The sequence below is a fragment of the Saimiri boliviensis genome, chromosome 11 (genome assembly GCF_048565385.1).
Source record: "Saimiri boliviensis isolate mSaiBol1 chromosome 11, mSaiBol1.pri, whole genome shotgun sequence".
Lineage (NCBI taxonomy): Eukaryota > Metazoa > Chordata > Mammalia > Primates > Cebidae > Saimiri > Saimiri boliviensis.
Window position 1 is genome coordinate 45,634,071 of NC_133459.1, and position 16,429 is coordinate 45,650,499.

Sequence of the window (16,429 nt, forward strand, 5' to 3'; positions counted from 1 at the left end):
CTAAATAATTGGAAGTAAAACACTCCTCAGCAAATGCAAAAGAAAAGAAATCATAACAAACAGTCTCTCAGACCACAGGGTGATCAAATTTGAATTTAGGATTAAGAAACTCACTCAATCCCACACAACTACATGGAAACTAAACCACCTACTCCTGAATGGCCAGTGGGTAAATAACTAAATTAAAGCAGAAATTAAATAAGCTTTTTGAAACCAATGAAAACAAAGACAAAGTATATCAGAATCTCTGGGAAACAGCTAAAGCAGTGTTTAGAGGGAAATGTATAGCGCTAAATGCTCATAAGAGAAAGAAAGAAAGATCTAAAATCAATACCCTAACATTACAATTTAAAGAACTAGAGAAGCAAGAGCAAACAAATTCAAAAGCTAGCAGAAGACAAGAAATAACTTAGATTAGAGCAGAACTGAAGGATATAGAGACACACAAAAAAACTCTAAAAAAATACCAATGAATCCAGGAGCTGGTGTTTTTGAAAAGATCAACAAAACAGATAGACTGCTAGCCAGACTAATGAAGAAGAAAAGAGAGAAGAAACAAATAGATGCAATAAAAAATGATAAAGGGGATATCACCACTGATCCCACAGAAATACAAACTACTATCAGAGAATACTATAAACACCTATAAGCAAACACACTAGAAAGTCTATAAAAAAATGAATAAATTCCTGGACACATGCACCCTCACAAGTCTAAACCAGGAAGAAGTCAAATCCCTGAATAGACCAGTCACAAGTTCTGAAATTGAGGGAGTAATTAATAGCCTACCAACCAAAAGAAGTCCAGGAGCAGATGGATTTACAGCTGAATTCTACCAAAGGTACAAAGAGTAGTTGGTACCATTCCTTCTGAAACTACTCCATGCAATAGAAAAAGAGGGAATCCTCCCTAACTCATTTTATGAAGCCAGTATCATCCTGGTACCAAAACTTGGCAGAGACACAACAACAATAACAACAACAAATTTCAGACCAATATTTCTGATGAGTATTGATGCAAAAATCCTCAATAAAATACTAGCAAACCAAAACCTTATCCACCACAATCTAGTCAGCTTCATCTCTGGGATGCAGTGGTGGTTCAACATACTCGAATCAATAAATGCAATCCATCACGTAAACAGGACCAATGACAAAAAACACATGATTATCTCAATAGATGCAGAAAAGGCCTTCCATAAAATTCAACCAACCTTCATGCTAAAAAATCTCAAGAAACTAGGTATTGATGGAACATATCTCCAATTAATCAGAGCTGTTTATAACAAACCCACAGCCAGTATCTTACTGAAAGGACAAAAGCTGGAGCATTCCCTTTGAAAACCAGCACTAGTCAAGGATGCCCTCTCTCACCACTCCTATTCAACGTAGTATTGGAAGTTCTGGCCAAGGCAATCAGGCAAGAGAAAGAAATAAAGGGTATTCAGAGAGGAAAAGCGGAAGTCAAATTGTCTCTGTTTGCAGGTGACAAGATCGTATATTTAGAAAACCCCATTGTCTCACCACAAAATCCCCTTAAGCAGATAATCAACTTCAGCAAAGTCTCAGGATACAAAATCAATGTGCAAAAATCATAAGCATTCCTATTCCTCAATAATAGACAAACAGCCAAATTATGAGTGAACTCCCATTCACAATTGCTACAAAGAGAATAAAATACCTAGGAATACAACTAACAAGGGATATGAAGAACCTCTTCAAGAAGAACTACAAACAACTGCTCAAGGAAATAAGAGAGGACAAGAAGAAAAAAAAAAAAAAGGAAAAACATTCTATACTCATGGATAGTAAGAATCAATATTGTGAAAATGACAATACTGCCCAAAGTAATTTATAGATTCAATGCTATCCCCATCAAGTTACCATTGTCTTTCTTCCTATAATTGGAAAAAAACTTCTTTAAATTTCATATGGATCCAAAAAGATCCCACATAGCCAAGACAATCTAAGCAAAACAAGAAACAAAACAAATCAATAACAACAACAAAACAAAGCTGAAGGCATCACCCTACCTGACTTCAAACTATACTACAAGGCTACAGTAACCAAAACAGCATGGTACTGGTACCAAAACAGATATACAGACCAATGCAACAGAATAGAGGTCTCAGAAATAACACCACACACCTGCAACCATCTGATCTTTGACAAACTTGATAAAACCAGCAATGAAAAAAGATTTCCTATTTAATAAATGGTTTTGGAAATACTGGCTGGCCATCTGCAGAAAACTGAAACTGGATCCCTTCTTTACACCTTATTCAAAAATTAACTTATGATGGATTAAAGACTTAAACATAAGACCTAAAATTATAAAAACCCTAGAAGAAAACCTAGGCAATACCATTCAGAACATAGGCATAGGCAAAGACTTAATGACTAAAACACCAAAAGCAATGGCAACAAAAGACAAAATTGACAAATGGGACCTAATTAAACTAAAGAGCTTCTGCACAGCAAAATAAACTATCATCAGAGTGAACATGCAACCTACAAAAAGGGAGAAAATTTTTGCAATCTATCCATCTGACAAAGGTCTAATATCCAAAATCTACAAAGAACCTCAACAAATTTACAAGAAAAAGCAAACAATCCTAGTGGGCAAGACACTTCTCAAAAGAAGACATTTATGCAGTCAACAAACATACAAAAAAAAGCTCATCATCATTGGTCATTAGAGAAATGCAACTCAAACCATGATGAGATATCATCTCACACCAGTTAGAATGGCTATCATTAAAAAGTCAAAAAGCAACTCATGCTGGAGAGGATGTGAAGAAATAGGAATGCTTTTACACTGTTGGTGGGAGTGTAGATTAGTTCAACCATTGTGGAAGACAGTGTGGCGATTCCTCAAGGATCTAGAACTAGAAATACCATTTGACCCAGCAATCCTATTATTGAGTAAATACCCGAAGAATTATAAATTATTTTACTATAAAGACACATGCACACATGTGTTTTTTGCAGCATTATTCACAATAGCAAAGACTTGGAACCAACCCAAATGCCCATCAGTGATAGACTAGATAATGAAAATGTGGCACATATACACCATGGAATACTATGCAGCCATAAAAAAGGGTGAGTTCATGTCCTTTGCGGGGCCATGGATGAAGCTGGAAACCATCATTTTCAGCAAACTAACACAAGAACAGAAAACCAAACACTGCACAGTTTAAGTGGGAATTGAACAATGAGAACACATGGACACAGGGAGGGGAACATCACACACCGGGGCCTGTCAGGGGGTGGGGGGCAAGGGGAGAGACAGCATTAGGAGAAATACCTAATGAAGTTGATGGGCACAGCAAACCACCATGGCACACGTATACATATGTAACACACCTGCATGTTCTGCACAGGTACCCCAGAACGTATAATTAAATGAATAAATAAATAAAAGGGACACAATTTTAGAAAGAATGTTTTCCCACAATGTATTTTATTGGAAAATACCCAAATAAACATTTAATATTTGATTTAATATAATTTTAGATTCTAAATTATGACAACTTTGAGTTTTGATCCCATTACATTTACCTAATTATTTATTTGTTTACTTAGATTATTTATGAAAACTGTGCTAGCCATTTTTAAGGTTATGAAACTGCCATTGCAAAATTAACTGAGACAGTGAAAAAGTTCTGACCTAACTGACTTCATCTTGCTTCTAATCTCTAAGCAGTTCTTGTTCATTAACTTAGTTTATATTTAGCTTTGAAACAAAGATGATAACAGTCATTTCCCAGAAGAAACCTCCTTCATGCCTGTGGACTAGACTGTCAAAACCCACAAGATTAGAAGTTATAGCATTTTACTAAATAATTTCTGTTGTAGCTATTTCATTAAACCAACATTAATGTTTTATCTAATAAAAATTACACAGGCAAAAATTATTCTGTTTGGGGCTAAGTTTATGGTTTTGTAACTTCTATGTCAAATATTGACACCTTATAGTATTTGGTATGGATAAGCCTAAAGTTTCTTGACCAATAAATGCAAACAAAAATGTATGCTGGCAGTTCTTGAGACATTTCTATTATTACTTTACCAATACTTTTAAAGTCATCTTATTTATTAAAAATTTTACTTAAGTCACATAAAGTTGAAAAAGCATTTGACTAGTCTTTTTTTCTGTTAAAGTATTTGATTTAAGCACTTTTAATTTTCCTTAAGAGCATTTTTATAGTATCAGTAGTGAAATTAATTAGAGCATTTTTATAGTATCAGTAGTGAAACATTGTGTATACAACACATAAATACATAGATATATTAGGCATGACAATAGAAGTACATTTTATAGATTCTTAAGACCTCCTTTATTTTAGCCTTGCAAACTCTTGATAACTTGGTTTATTACCTAAAATTTTCAGCTAAATAGTTGCAAATCTGCATATCGAAGAAAACAACTCGTAGGTGAAAAATCAGATGTCAAGATCTACATCTCAAGGTACAGGGAGAAAAAGCCTGCTGGTGCTAGAGGAAGATTAAAGGTGGATGCCAGATCAAACATAAAATCATAGAAATCTGTTATCAGACTGTATAAGGAGACCACTTTTATTTAGACAGAGGCTGCCTATCTTTTAACTCTGGGCAGAGCCCACACTGAATCTTGGGTTTTCAAAAAAAAAAAAAGAATTATTATGAGACTAGACCACATGATGCTTTTACAGGGCACTACATTTTTTTTTTTTTTTCAAACAAAGACTTTTCTAAGTGTCTAAATGACAACTTTTAAAAAAACAAATCCAAGAGTAACCTCTGTTGCAACAGCTATTAATGGATAATTCAGGCAACTGAGTAGAAAAAACTCCGGCTCAAAAAAGACAAGGTCCGAGGAGAGAAAAAAACAAAAACATGAAGGCCTTTTAATACAAACACACGCATGTGCACACACACATGCACACATCTTAGATGCTAGCTTTTAATTAAGCTGACTTTTAACCATTGAGCTCCTTTAAAAAATTCTCTTTCCATCACAGAGGGCTCCCAGCAGGGATGGACCTGACACCTCCCATATTCAAGTTTACAAGGTATCAAAAGCAACAAGGCAGATATACAAAGTAGAGACGTTTTGGACAAACACGAGGAGGAGAGCATTCAGGCAGAACAAACTCAAAACCAGTTCAAAACCTGATCTTATCCAAAACGCAAAGTGTGTGTATGAACAAGCCTTATTGCTCCCCTGGCAGTACCAGACAACAGCTTAGCAAGCCCATATGGAAAACCAATAGGCTGTTGGTATACAATCCAGTTAACTCACTCTTTGAGTCTGTCCACTCCTGATCTCGATTCTTCCCATATAGTGGGAGGGACATGCAATTTTGCACATAGGACAACCCTCAGGAGGAATTCCTGGGAAAAGCTCACCCAGCAGCTGCTGGGAACCTCCTGAAGACTGTTTCATCACAAGCTGCTGAGTGTTGAAAACACCACTGTCCTGGTGGCTTCTGGCTGGCTCACCAAATTTGTTCCCAGACCAAACCAAGTGTCAGACTGCTTATTCTTGCAGCCCAGTAATGAGATGCAAATGAACTGGGCAGGGAGAGAGTTTTTATTTTTGTAACTGGTTATAGAGAGAAGGCCTAGGAAATATCACATTCAAAATTACAAAGTTTTTTTTCAGAGCTTACATACCTTCTTAGCTATGTCTATGTGTAAGTGTGCATTTATCTAAAGACATATGTGATTAACTTATTTTAATCTATAACTAGGATCTGAGTTTGAAGACCTTCCTCTGGAGCTTCTGTAAATTTACTTAATCTAAATGGGTCCAGGTTCTGGGGTAATTACCCTTATCTTGTCTACTGTTAAATCATGGAGGTTTGGGAAGTTTCTTCAGACCCCCCAAATAAACTTGTTTGTGGTGGCCTGGAGAGTTTCTTCAGACTCCCAATAAAATTTGTTTAATCCTAAATGAGTCCTGATAAGAATTTCTTCATTATCTTGTCAGGCTTTGCCAGAAAGGCCTAGGTAAAACTCTTGGTGGGTTTTTGTTACATTCCAGTCTTTGTAGAAAGGCACTGGCTCTATCAGTTTCTAATATTTAACGTAACCATTCAGTCAGTACTGAAACAGTTGTTATGGAGGCCTGTGTTAGTGAGACCTGGCCTGCCACACCACTGTATCACCGCAGTCCAGGCCACCATCCTATCTTATCTGAATATTGCAATAGCATCAGACCTGGTCTCCCTACTTCCAGTCTTATCACTACCTTTCCCATCCCAATTTATTCTCATAAATGTTAAGGTCTCAGAACCTAGAAGTAGACTGCCTAGATTCAAATCCTGACCCCATTTTTTACTCTCTGATGTCCCTGGGCAAGTTACATAATCTGTGTCTCAGTTTTTATATAGGTAAAATGAGATAATGGTAGCATCTACCTTGATTATTCTGAGGAGGAAATAACTAAGTGCATGTAAATTCCTTTAGAATTTACTTAGAATTACTTGGTACTTACTGAGAATATAATAAATATTTAGCTGTCATTATATTTCAGGTAGCTTTCAGAATAATCTACTACTTAACTATTTCATTTTCCACCTTAAATCCTTTCAGGGGATTCCCATGGCCTTAAGTAAAGTCTGAATTTTTTAACTGGGCCTACCAAGCTCTCATGGTCTGACTTTCACCCTATGTGTGTTCTAGCACCATCCTTCTCACTGACACTTGAAGCTCCAGCCACGCTAAAGAACTCCCACAATCCAGTTAGCTCAGGCCATTTTATGCTCTGTTCATGCACTTTTCCACCATGTGGAATGCCCTTTCCCACCTTGTCCACCTAGAGATACTTTCTGATGTTTTAAGATGCAGCTCCACTAGACCCTAAGCCACATGAAGGCAGGGCCATGTTGATTTTGTTCAAGGCCACAACTCCAGTGCTCAGGGTGATGCATGGCACATGGTCATTTCACAATAAATACTCAGTAAATGAATGAATGAATAAAATCATCTCCTCAGCTATACAACTTTCCCCACATTTTCTCCTCACCTGCATCCCCCCTAGCGTGGTCACATTGTGTTACTCTCTTTTGTCTGGCATGGATGTCAGCATCACTTTCTGTGAGAGCTACCTTGAGAGTACTTAAGTGACCCTTGTCTCCCCAGCACATCGAGCTCCCAGCATGTGCCCAGCACAGGGTCTGGGACACAGTCAGTGTTCACCCATGTTTACTAACTGGGCACATGAGCAAACCAGAGAGCTGTAAATCTCTGGAATCCCACACTGGCGGGCTGCAATGCTATCCTGGGATATAGCTCCACAAACTTTTAGATTTTTGTCCCCATGATTCCATGTTCTTCAAATGCATTTATTATTAAGTAATAATATACTTCTACATTTTAATGGATCAAAGATACATGTTGCCATACTGAATTATAATTTCAGTCAAAGATTAGTTACCTTGCACTGCCCTGTTTGTAGACAAATATATGGTTTTCTTTGGCCTGTGTGTAGGATTGAAACAGCTTCTCAATGGCCTTCATTTCTTGTCTCTTGTGTCTGACATGGAAGGAGCCATCAGATGAGCACTGGGAGAGGCACAGGCCTCCTTCTGGGAGTCTCACGGGGCTTATTTTCATCTAGAGGCACCACTATCCATGTTGATGGAATATTTTTTGGTGTCTCTGATTCCCTCTACTGTAGCCAAGAAAATTCAATTCAGTGGACATTTGTGCAAAAAAAGAAAAAAAAAAAAAAAAAAAAAAGGAGGGAGGCACTGCTCTGTTTTGGGTCTCCAGAATCATATTTTTTGAGTTGTAGCAAGTTTTAAAACCAGTCTTTGGCCCGAATAATTTTCCAAATTCCTTCCTCTCCCATTAGCATGCCCTGTTGGAGTAGATTACAGAACTTTATTCTCCACCAGGGGCAGCAAGAACACAAGCAATAACAAGGATATTTTCTACCACATGGAATGGAGGTTGTGGGGAAAATCCACCTCTCACAGCTTGGTGGACTGAGGCAAAAAGTGGCAGAGGCTGGGTGGTCAAAAGAGTATCTAATTTTTCCCCTCTAGGCTAAACTCCTGGGATTGGGGTTTAGCTAGAGTGAAGGGAAAGCTGAGAGCACTGGGGATTTTACCTTGTGTCTTTTCATGGAGAAACCAGAGTGAAAATGGCAGTAAGGCAGAGAAGGCCTGAACTTCAAGCCTCTTTCAACCCCTTCAAGCCTCTCTAAGCTCCTGGATATAACGCAAAAAGTGTGCTGGACAGGGGCAACTGGACATGGAGCAGAGGGGTAACTGCATGGAACTGTCTAAGCCTCAGAGGGAGTCACACCACCAGCAAGAACCTGGGTGGGCCTAGGTGAGCCAAGGGGTTCCCAGGCTCTGACCCTGCCAAGAGAACTCACTAGAAGGTCACCAACCACACCTACTATTCCTTAGTCGCACGAAGAACCCAGGGACCAGACCAGGCAAGATATCACAACCAGCTGGGACCCCGAGGCAGAGCCTGGATCTGAGGTCTTCAGCCCTATATGAGGGCCACCACCATACAACCTGCATGATTTGGGGAAGGAACAGGGCATAGAGGAATAATATGAAAAGCTGAAATGCCATGCATTATCCAGAAGAAACTGTGTACGCCAGAGGATTCTGAGACCCAGTCAAATAACTACATCTAGTTGAGGGTTGGAAGGTAGGAAGCCTGTGGAAGAAGGAGCTGTGTGTGGCTTAATGGAACATGCAAGGGGCCAGGACGAGCTTGATCCTGATGAAGTCACCACCCTTGGAGGCTGTCCTAATCACTTACCTGCCAAATAAAATGTGGCTCCAGAGAGTGGAGTGTAGGCTTAAGGAATGGGGCCAGGGCTGGGGGTTGGGGGGGGGGCAGTAAGTGGGAGAGGGAGAACAGAAAATTGTAGCAGAGATTGGGTTTACTGTTCAGGGCTGTCAATCAACACCTCACATATGCCTGTCTTAGCCTAAATCAATGACTAAATGAATAAAATGTGGACAATACCTATAAAGACTGCTGGGGCAGGGAGGCGGGAGGAGAGAGCAGCTTGGGAAGTCAGGCCTGTTAGATCCTAGTTCACCACCTGATAGGTTATAAATACTAAAACCATCACTTTCAAATTATTTTTATTACATTTTTCTGTTACCTGTGCTCGAGTTTATTTATCTCTCTGGCATCTAGGGTCAGCCCTTCAGGGGCACAGGACCTGAGCAGCCACACCAGGCTCTGAACCCAGAAGGACATATGCTCGGTTTAATGCTCAGTCATCTTAGAATTGTTAATAAAGTTTTTATCCCACATTTTCATTTTGCACTGAGATTCATAAATTATGTAGCAGGCCCTGACTATAGCTGGATAGTGGAATTAGTATCTAGTGGTAATATAATATATGTAATATATTATATAGTAAAACTGAGCATACCTTCCCGATTCAGTGTTCAGTGCGCTGGCATGGGCAGCTTGAACTAGCTTATGGTGGGTTTTGGTACACGCTGGGAATCAGGGTGGGAACCAGTGGTAAAGCATTTACCTGCACACTACTAGACCGGCCACAGGATAAAGGAATAATGATCGTACACCTCCCCCTACCTCTGCCCCTGGGAATTTTGGTAGAATTGCAGAATGCAAAAGAAACCCTTTTGCACAGTGGTTTATTAATTTGTGTTAAGAAAGAAAAACAATGACTTCAGCTTTGGCATTATTTTACAATATAAATTCAGATCCCGTGAATGAAAACTGTCCGCCTTAAAAGATGACGCTCCCGAAACCAAGCGTGCGCGCCTTGGTAACCGGCTAGAAACCCCGCAGGCGCGCCTGCCTCCTCTCTCCAGGCCTGAGCTGCCCCTCCCACTGCCCTTCCTCCTTCCCTCGAGGCAGGAGCTTCGCGAGGGCTCAGAGACAGGGTGGGCTGCGCGACCCTGCGCCAGCTCCAGGCGAGAGAAAACGCACCCTCTCCCGCGCCCCTGGAGACCGCGGGCGTTCGGGGCTGCGCAGAGCCATGGAATTCTCCTGGCTGGAGACGCGCTGGGCGCGGCCCTTTTACCTGGCCTTCGTGTTCTGCCTGGCCCTGGGGCTGCTCCAGGCCATTAAGCTCTACCTGCGGAGGCAACGGCTGCTGCGGGACCTGCGCCCCTTCCCAACGCCCCCCACCCACTGGTTCTTTGGACACCAGAAGGTAGAGGGGAGGGAGGAGGCGGGAGAAGGCGGGAGGAGGCGGGAGGAGGCGGGAGGAGGGGGGAGGGAGGGGCGGAGGAGGATGCCGCAGAGGAGCCCGCCTGGCAGAGAGGCGGCTGCTTCCTTCCATCCCTGGGGACCCTCTCCAGCCTGGCTTGTGGCTCTCAGCATCATTTTTCCTTGCTGTGGACACTTGCTTTCCCGCAGCCCCACAGGGAAAGGTCACTGAAGAGGAAGCTTTGGGGGCTGGGAGAGAGCTATTTCAAGAACCTGAATATGGAAACAAAGTGCGGTGTAACTCAGATCCGTCTCTCATTGTTTCACCAAGGCTTCCACGTGTTGCTTTAAAAATAGCATGTTATTCTAAATACCTTATTAATTTTAGGAAATACGCAACATTGGTCACAATCATTGGCACCCTTAGTCCATTTTAACCAGACAAAGTTTTCTTTTCCTAAGATTCTTGTGAGGTAAGGAGCAGCCCCTGCCAGCCACACAAGAAATACTGATTGATGGAAAGTTCTGGGAACTTGATGGAAAGTAAAGGGAGACCGTTAGCTTTGGTCACTCCCGCTTTTTAAATTCACTCCCACCCCTAATTGAGGTTTTTATTCATTCAGCTGACTCTGAGTGGCAGTTGGTGATAGGTACTAAGATTACAAAGAGAAGGTAAGTACCTTCCCTGCACCTCCCAAGTCAGGTGCAGACAGGCCACAAAGAAAATGACCGCACAAGGCAATGGGTGCTTTACCAGAGGCCCAGAGACAAGGGAGTATCAGAGGAAAGTGTACGTTTCCGTCTAGAGGAGGAAGGAAAGTCTGTGAGGGACTGAGCATTGTCTTAAAGGATGGTTGGGTGGTGTGGGGAAGACACTCCAGCAGAGCTACTAAATGATCCTTTGGTTTCCCCACTTTCTAGTCTTTCTTACCTAAAGCAACCACTTTCAACTCTTATCTGTTTTTATCTGGTATTTAAATCCTTACTTGTAAAATAATATTACTGTATTGCATGTAGTAATTTAATAAGTTTAGACATCTGCTGTGGTTTAGATATGGTTTGTTTGTCCCCACCAAACCTCATGTTGAAATTTGATTCCCAATGTTGGAGGTGGGGTCTGATGGGAGACCTTTGGGTCTTTGGGATGGATCCCTGATGAACTTCTTGGGCAACTGTCTCCTTCTTAATTTCTCACTCTGTTAGTCTTTCTTCGCCCCGCAGAACTGATCGTTGAGAAGATCCTGCCACCTCCTCCCCTCCCTCTCTTCCTTGTGATCTCCCCTCCCTCTTCTTACCATGTGATCTCTGCACACAACCACTCCTGTTCACTTCCACCATGAGTGGAAGCAGTCTGAGGTCCTCCTCACATGCAGATGCCAGTGCCGTGCTGCCTGTACAACCTGGAGAATTGTAACCCAAATAATCCTCTTTACGAATTATCCAGTCTCAGGTATTCCTTTACAGCAACACAAATGTACTAAAACAACATCCATCTATGAAGTTCTTTATGACAGGCAATCACTTACACCTCATCTTCCACTGTCCCAATAACTACATTGTATTGTGTTTTTTAGTTAAATAGAAAAACTAGTATTATGCAAATGTTATTTACTGCTGATCTAAATGGTCCTCTTTCATTTTATTTCTTTTCTCATAGAACTTTTCCCCCACCCCACAGTATTGTTAACTTCTTCCTTTCCTAATCTGCTTCATTTTTCAATATCTGTCGCTATTTTTTTTCCAAATGCTCTAATGGATCTGTCAAACACATCTAAATAGTATTTCCAAATATCCAAACATGCCAAATAATCTGTCCATTTTTCTGGAGATATTTTTCCCACAGACCTCTTCTCCTGTTCCAGTCAGGACTGGTTGCCCTTAAGCATGGTTTGCAGATGTTATTCTAGGACTTCCCAATGATGCTGTCCTGTGTTATGTATCTCTACTGTCTCGTGGATGCTATGTCATCTGTTGTTTCCATTGAATTGTTTTGGCATCCTTGTCAAAAATCAATTGACCATAAATGTCAAGGTCTATTTCTTAATCTTCAATTCTAATCCATTGATCTCTATGTCTATCCTAACTCATGGACACAGAGCAGAAGGATGGTTACCAGAGGCTGGGAGGGTACCAGGGAGCTGGGGGAGTAGGCAGGTTAATCGGTACAAAAAAATAGAAAGAATGAATAACACCTACTACTCGATAGTGCGGCAGGGTGGTTATAGTCAATACTAACTGCATATTTTTAAATAACTTAGATGTAATAGGATTGTTTGCAACTCAGTGGATAAATGTTTGAGGAGGTGGGTACCCTCTTCTTCGTGATGTGCCTATTTTACGTTGCATGCCTGTATCAAAAACATCTCATTTACTCCATAAATATATACACCTACTATATATTCACAAAAATTAAAAATTATAAATAAATAAATTATATGTCTGTCCTTATGCTAGTACCACACTGCTTACTGTTGCTTTGTATTAAGCTTTGGAATCAGGAAGTATGAGACCCCTACTTTGTTCTTTTCCAAGATTATTTTGGCTATTTGGGGTCCTTGAGTTTCCATGCAAATTTTAGAATCAGTCTATCATTTTCTGCAAGGAAACCAGCCAGGGTTCTGCTAGAGACTGCATTGAATTTGTAGATCAGTTTGGGGATTATTGCCATCTGAACAATATTAAGTCTTCTGGTCCATGAACACAGAAAGCCTTTCCATTTATTTAGGTCATCTTTAATTATTTTAAGTAATGTTTCGCATTTTTCAAAGTATACATTTTGCATTTCTTTTGTTAAATTTATTCCCGTTTTATTCTTTTTGAAGGTATTGTGTCTTAATTTCATTTCAGATTATTTATTGCATTCATAGTGTTTTAGAGTCTATCTTCCCTCTTGACTGTCACTGTTACTTTTTCTGTTTTCGAAAGGTTTCTATCAGAATGTTGCAGATTAACCGGGTGCGGTGGCTCAAGTCTGTAATCCCAGCACTTTGGGAGGCTGAGGCGGGTGGATCACGAGGTCGAGAGATTGAGACCATCCTGGTCAACATGGTGAAACCCCGTCTCTACTAAAAATACAAAAAACTAGCTGGGCGTGGTGGCGCATGCCTGTAATCCCAGCTACTTAGGAGGCTGAGGCAGGAGAATTGCCTGAGCCCAGGAGGCGGAGGTTGTGGTGAGCCGAGATCGCGCCATTGCACTCCAGCCTGGGTAACAAGAGTGAAACTCCGTCTCAAAAAAAAAAAAAAAAAAAAAAAAAAGAATGTTGCAGATTAGAGATGATGGACATATCAAACTGTCTAATATTACCAAACCTGTCCATTTACTCAGATCAGGGTCCTTCTGGTGATTTGCCATGCAGGAAGTTACAAGGAAACCTAGTCTCTAAGGCTCAAAAGGTAAAACTATTTTACATAGGCAGTAACATTTTATTGTTACATAATAACTGTACATATTGATGGAGTACCTGTGGTATTTTGATACATGCATACTATGTGCAGTGATCAAATCAGGGTCTTTAGGGTATTCATCACTTCTAACATTTATTATTTCTTGGAACATTTCAAATCTTCTCTTCAAGCTCTTCAGAAATATGCAATAAATTATTGTTAACAGTGCTATTGAACACTGGAACTTAGTCCTTCTATCTAAAGACCGTAGCATTTTAAGTATAGTCATAAGGTTACAGAAGGATAAAGTGTGTGCAGGGAAAATTCCCTATAAGAAATCTCATTCCTCACCCTTAGTAATACAGATCTTCTCACTATGCTTCAAACATGCCAAGGATATTCCTCCCTCAGAGCTTTGAACGTGCACGTCTGTGGTTATATTGCTCTCCCTGCAAATTGTTCAGGCCTTTGAACAAATGTTACTTTCTAAAAGAGGCTTGCCCTGACCACTCAGACTAAAACAGGACTTCTAGTATTCTCTATCTCCAGCCCTAATTCTATTATCTTGGCCCTTATCACTCTCGGACTCTATACTGTGTACACCTTTGCTTGTTCATTGATTATCCACCGCCAACTAAAGTATAAAATCTGTGAGAGGGAGGGTCTTTGTTTGCCACTATAAACCCAGTGAATGGTACAGTTCATGATGCATAATCGGTGCTCAATAAATCCTTTGTTGAATGCGTAAATATATTAGGTGCTAGGAAAATTCATTTATTCAAAGATCAATTTACTACATAGACTAGGCCAGGTGGTTTGATATTTATTCAATAGGTCACTGAATTCCAGCCAGCATGTGGAACCTAGGATGTATATATGCAAGTGTGTGTGTGTGTGTGTGTGTGTGTGTGTACTTGGATGTAATGCAAAGAACATCTATGTAGCTAAGTAGTGCAAAGCACTTGGGCTCCAGAGTTAAACTGGAGTTTGAATCCTCACTACTGATTGCCAGCTGTACAACCTTTGACACATCATTTAACCTAGTCCGTAGGGTTCAATTTCCTCATCTGTAAAATAGGGATTATAATTATATCTCCTTCATAGGGTTCTTGAAGTAAATATTAAATAACATAAAACATGAAAAGCATTTTGCAGCACTTAGTTCATAGCAGTGCTTGATAAATGTTAGCTGTTACTATTTGGGGGGCACTATGCATTTTCTGAACATTTCTGAACAATGTTCACTAAATATATGTAGTACCCATTTTCAAGAATATTTAGATGCTTCTCTGGGGATGAAGAAGTATAAATTAAATATAGTACAGGATTCACAGCAGTTTTCTGTCCTTTTTGTCTAGTCAGGAGTTACAAAAAGTATAATGAAATTCTTTTTTTTTTTTTTTTTTTTTTGAGACGGAGTTTTGCTCTTGTTACCCAGGCTGGAGTGCAATGGCGCGATCTCGGCTCACTGCAACCTCCGCCTCCTGGGTTCAGGCAATTCTCCTGCCTCAGCCTCCTGAGTAGCTGGGATTACAGGCACACGCCACCATGCCCAGCTAGTTTTTTTGTATTTTTAGTAGAGACGGGGTTTCACCATGTTGACCAGGATGGTCTCGATCTCTTGACCTCGTGATCCACCCGCCTCGGCCTCCCCAAGTGCTGGGATTACAGGCTTGAGCCATCGCGCCCGGCTTAAATGAAATTCTTTATGTGGCTGGAGTGTCTATGAAAATTTTTGACCTAAACAATTGTCATATTAGTTTATAATTTCCAGGAGGGCAGAGGCCTTATCTTTCCTGTATTTCTCTGTATCTTTACCACCTGGTACATGTGATAGACACTCAATAAATACTTGTTTGTTTGTAGTTTGTGAATGAATAAATGAAAAAATATTCCCACTGTTGAAAACCACTACTCTGGATAGTCAGTGGGTGCTTGTCCCTGGCTTGGCTATGGCAGCATTAGCAAAACAGAGTGCGATATTTTAGAAACTAGATTTCAAGAGTCTCGACCTTTCAGTGGCCTTAACTATCCAGAGAACACTTCATGGGTTAAAATTGGTAAACGATAACAGAGAAAAAAGGGAGCCAGATTTGTCCACCTCTCCTGAGGATGAGAACAAACAATCCTGCAGCAGATGCCGTGTGATTGCTCACAGGAAGAAAAATCTGGCAGCCTTAGGATGACTTTGTAGCTGGGGACTCCCACCACCATGCTCAGGTGTATAGATGTGCACACCAAAACACACACATGCAGGTGCCTACTACTTTACACAAGAAGCAAATGTAAATGAAGCTTGTTATCGGTGATTTAGAGAAATGATTCAGGTGAGCCATTACTAATCTGTTTCTAAAAGCAAAAGTCCTTCTCTGATTGTAGTATTTGCACTCTCATTTGCAAATGTTGAAAGCTGAAAGTTTTGTATTTGAGTTGGCTTTAAGCTTCACACATCTGTGTAAATGGGCCTTCTGTTGGTGGGGGAGAATTTGGATTTTCTTTGTAGATAGAGTCGGCAATTTTTTAGAGAGAAGCATTTACCACTAAGTCGTGAGAAAGAATCACTGATGCATTATTAGAAAGAGGAACAGGGAGAAGAAATGGTGAGCTGGATGTAGGGTCACGCCACATTTAGTAACTGTTAGTTTTCCACTTAGGAAATACATCTTTTTTAGCTTCCAGATCCCACTCCAATCTGAGTGTGTGATGTTGGCAAATGGGGCAGAGAATTTGACTCGGCTTACTCTCTATTGGGGTGGGAGTTCACAGCGAATGTCCTTAGTGTGGTTTATACAGAGAAATATAGGAAAGATAAGGCCTCTGCCCTCCTGGAAATTATAAACCAAACAGTGACTTGGTCTGGGGGTATAGCCTATATTAATATTGAGAAGATAA

At 40.5% G+C, this 16,429-nt stretch overlaps 1 protein-coding gene across 2 annotated transcripts in view; it reads left to right on the forward strand.

The window, feature by feature from the left end:
- CYP4X1 (cytochrome P450 family 4 subfamily X member 1) overlaps positions 1 to 16,429 on the forward strand; it is a 125,887-nt gene that overhangs the window by 89,843 nt on the left and 19,615 nt on the right. Inside the window, exon 1 of one of the 2 annotated variants that reach the window (XM_003936874.3) lies at positions 9,793 to 10,155. The exons of the other annotated variant lie outside the window; for it this stretch is intronic. Coding sequence (XP_003936923.1) covers positions 9,979 to 10,155 — 177 coding nt within the window. The 5' untranslated portion in view covers positions 9,793 to 9,978. Of the gene's footprint in view, positions 1 to 9,792; positions 10,156 to 16,429 lie in introns of those variants that run through there. 2 annotated transcript variants of the gene reach the window in all.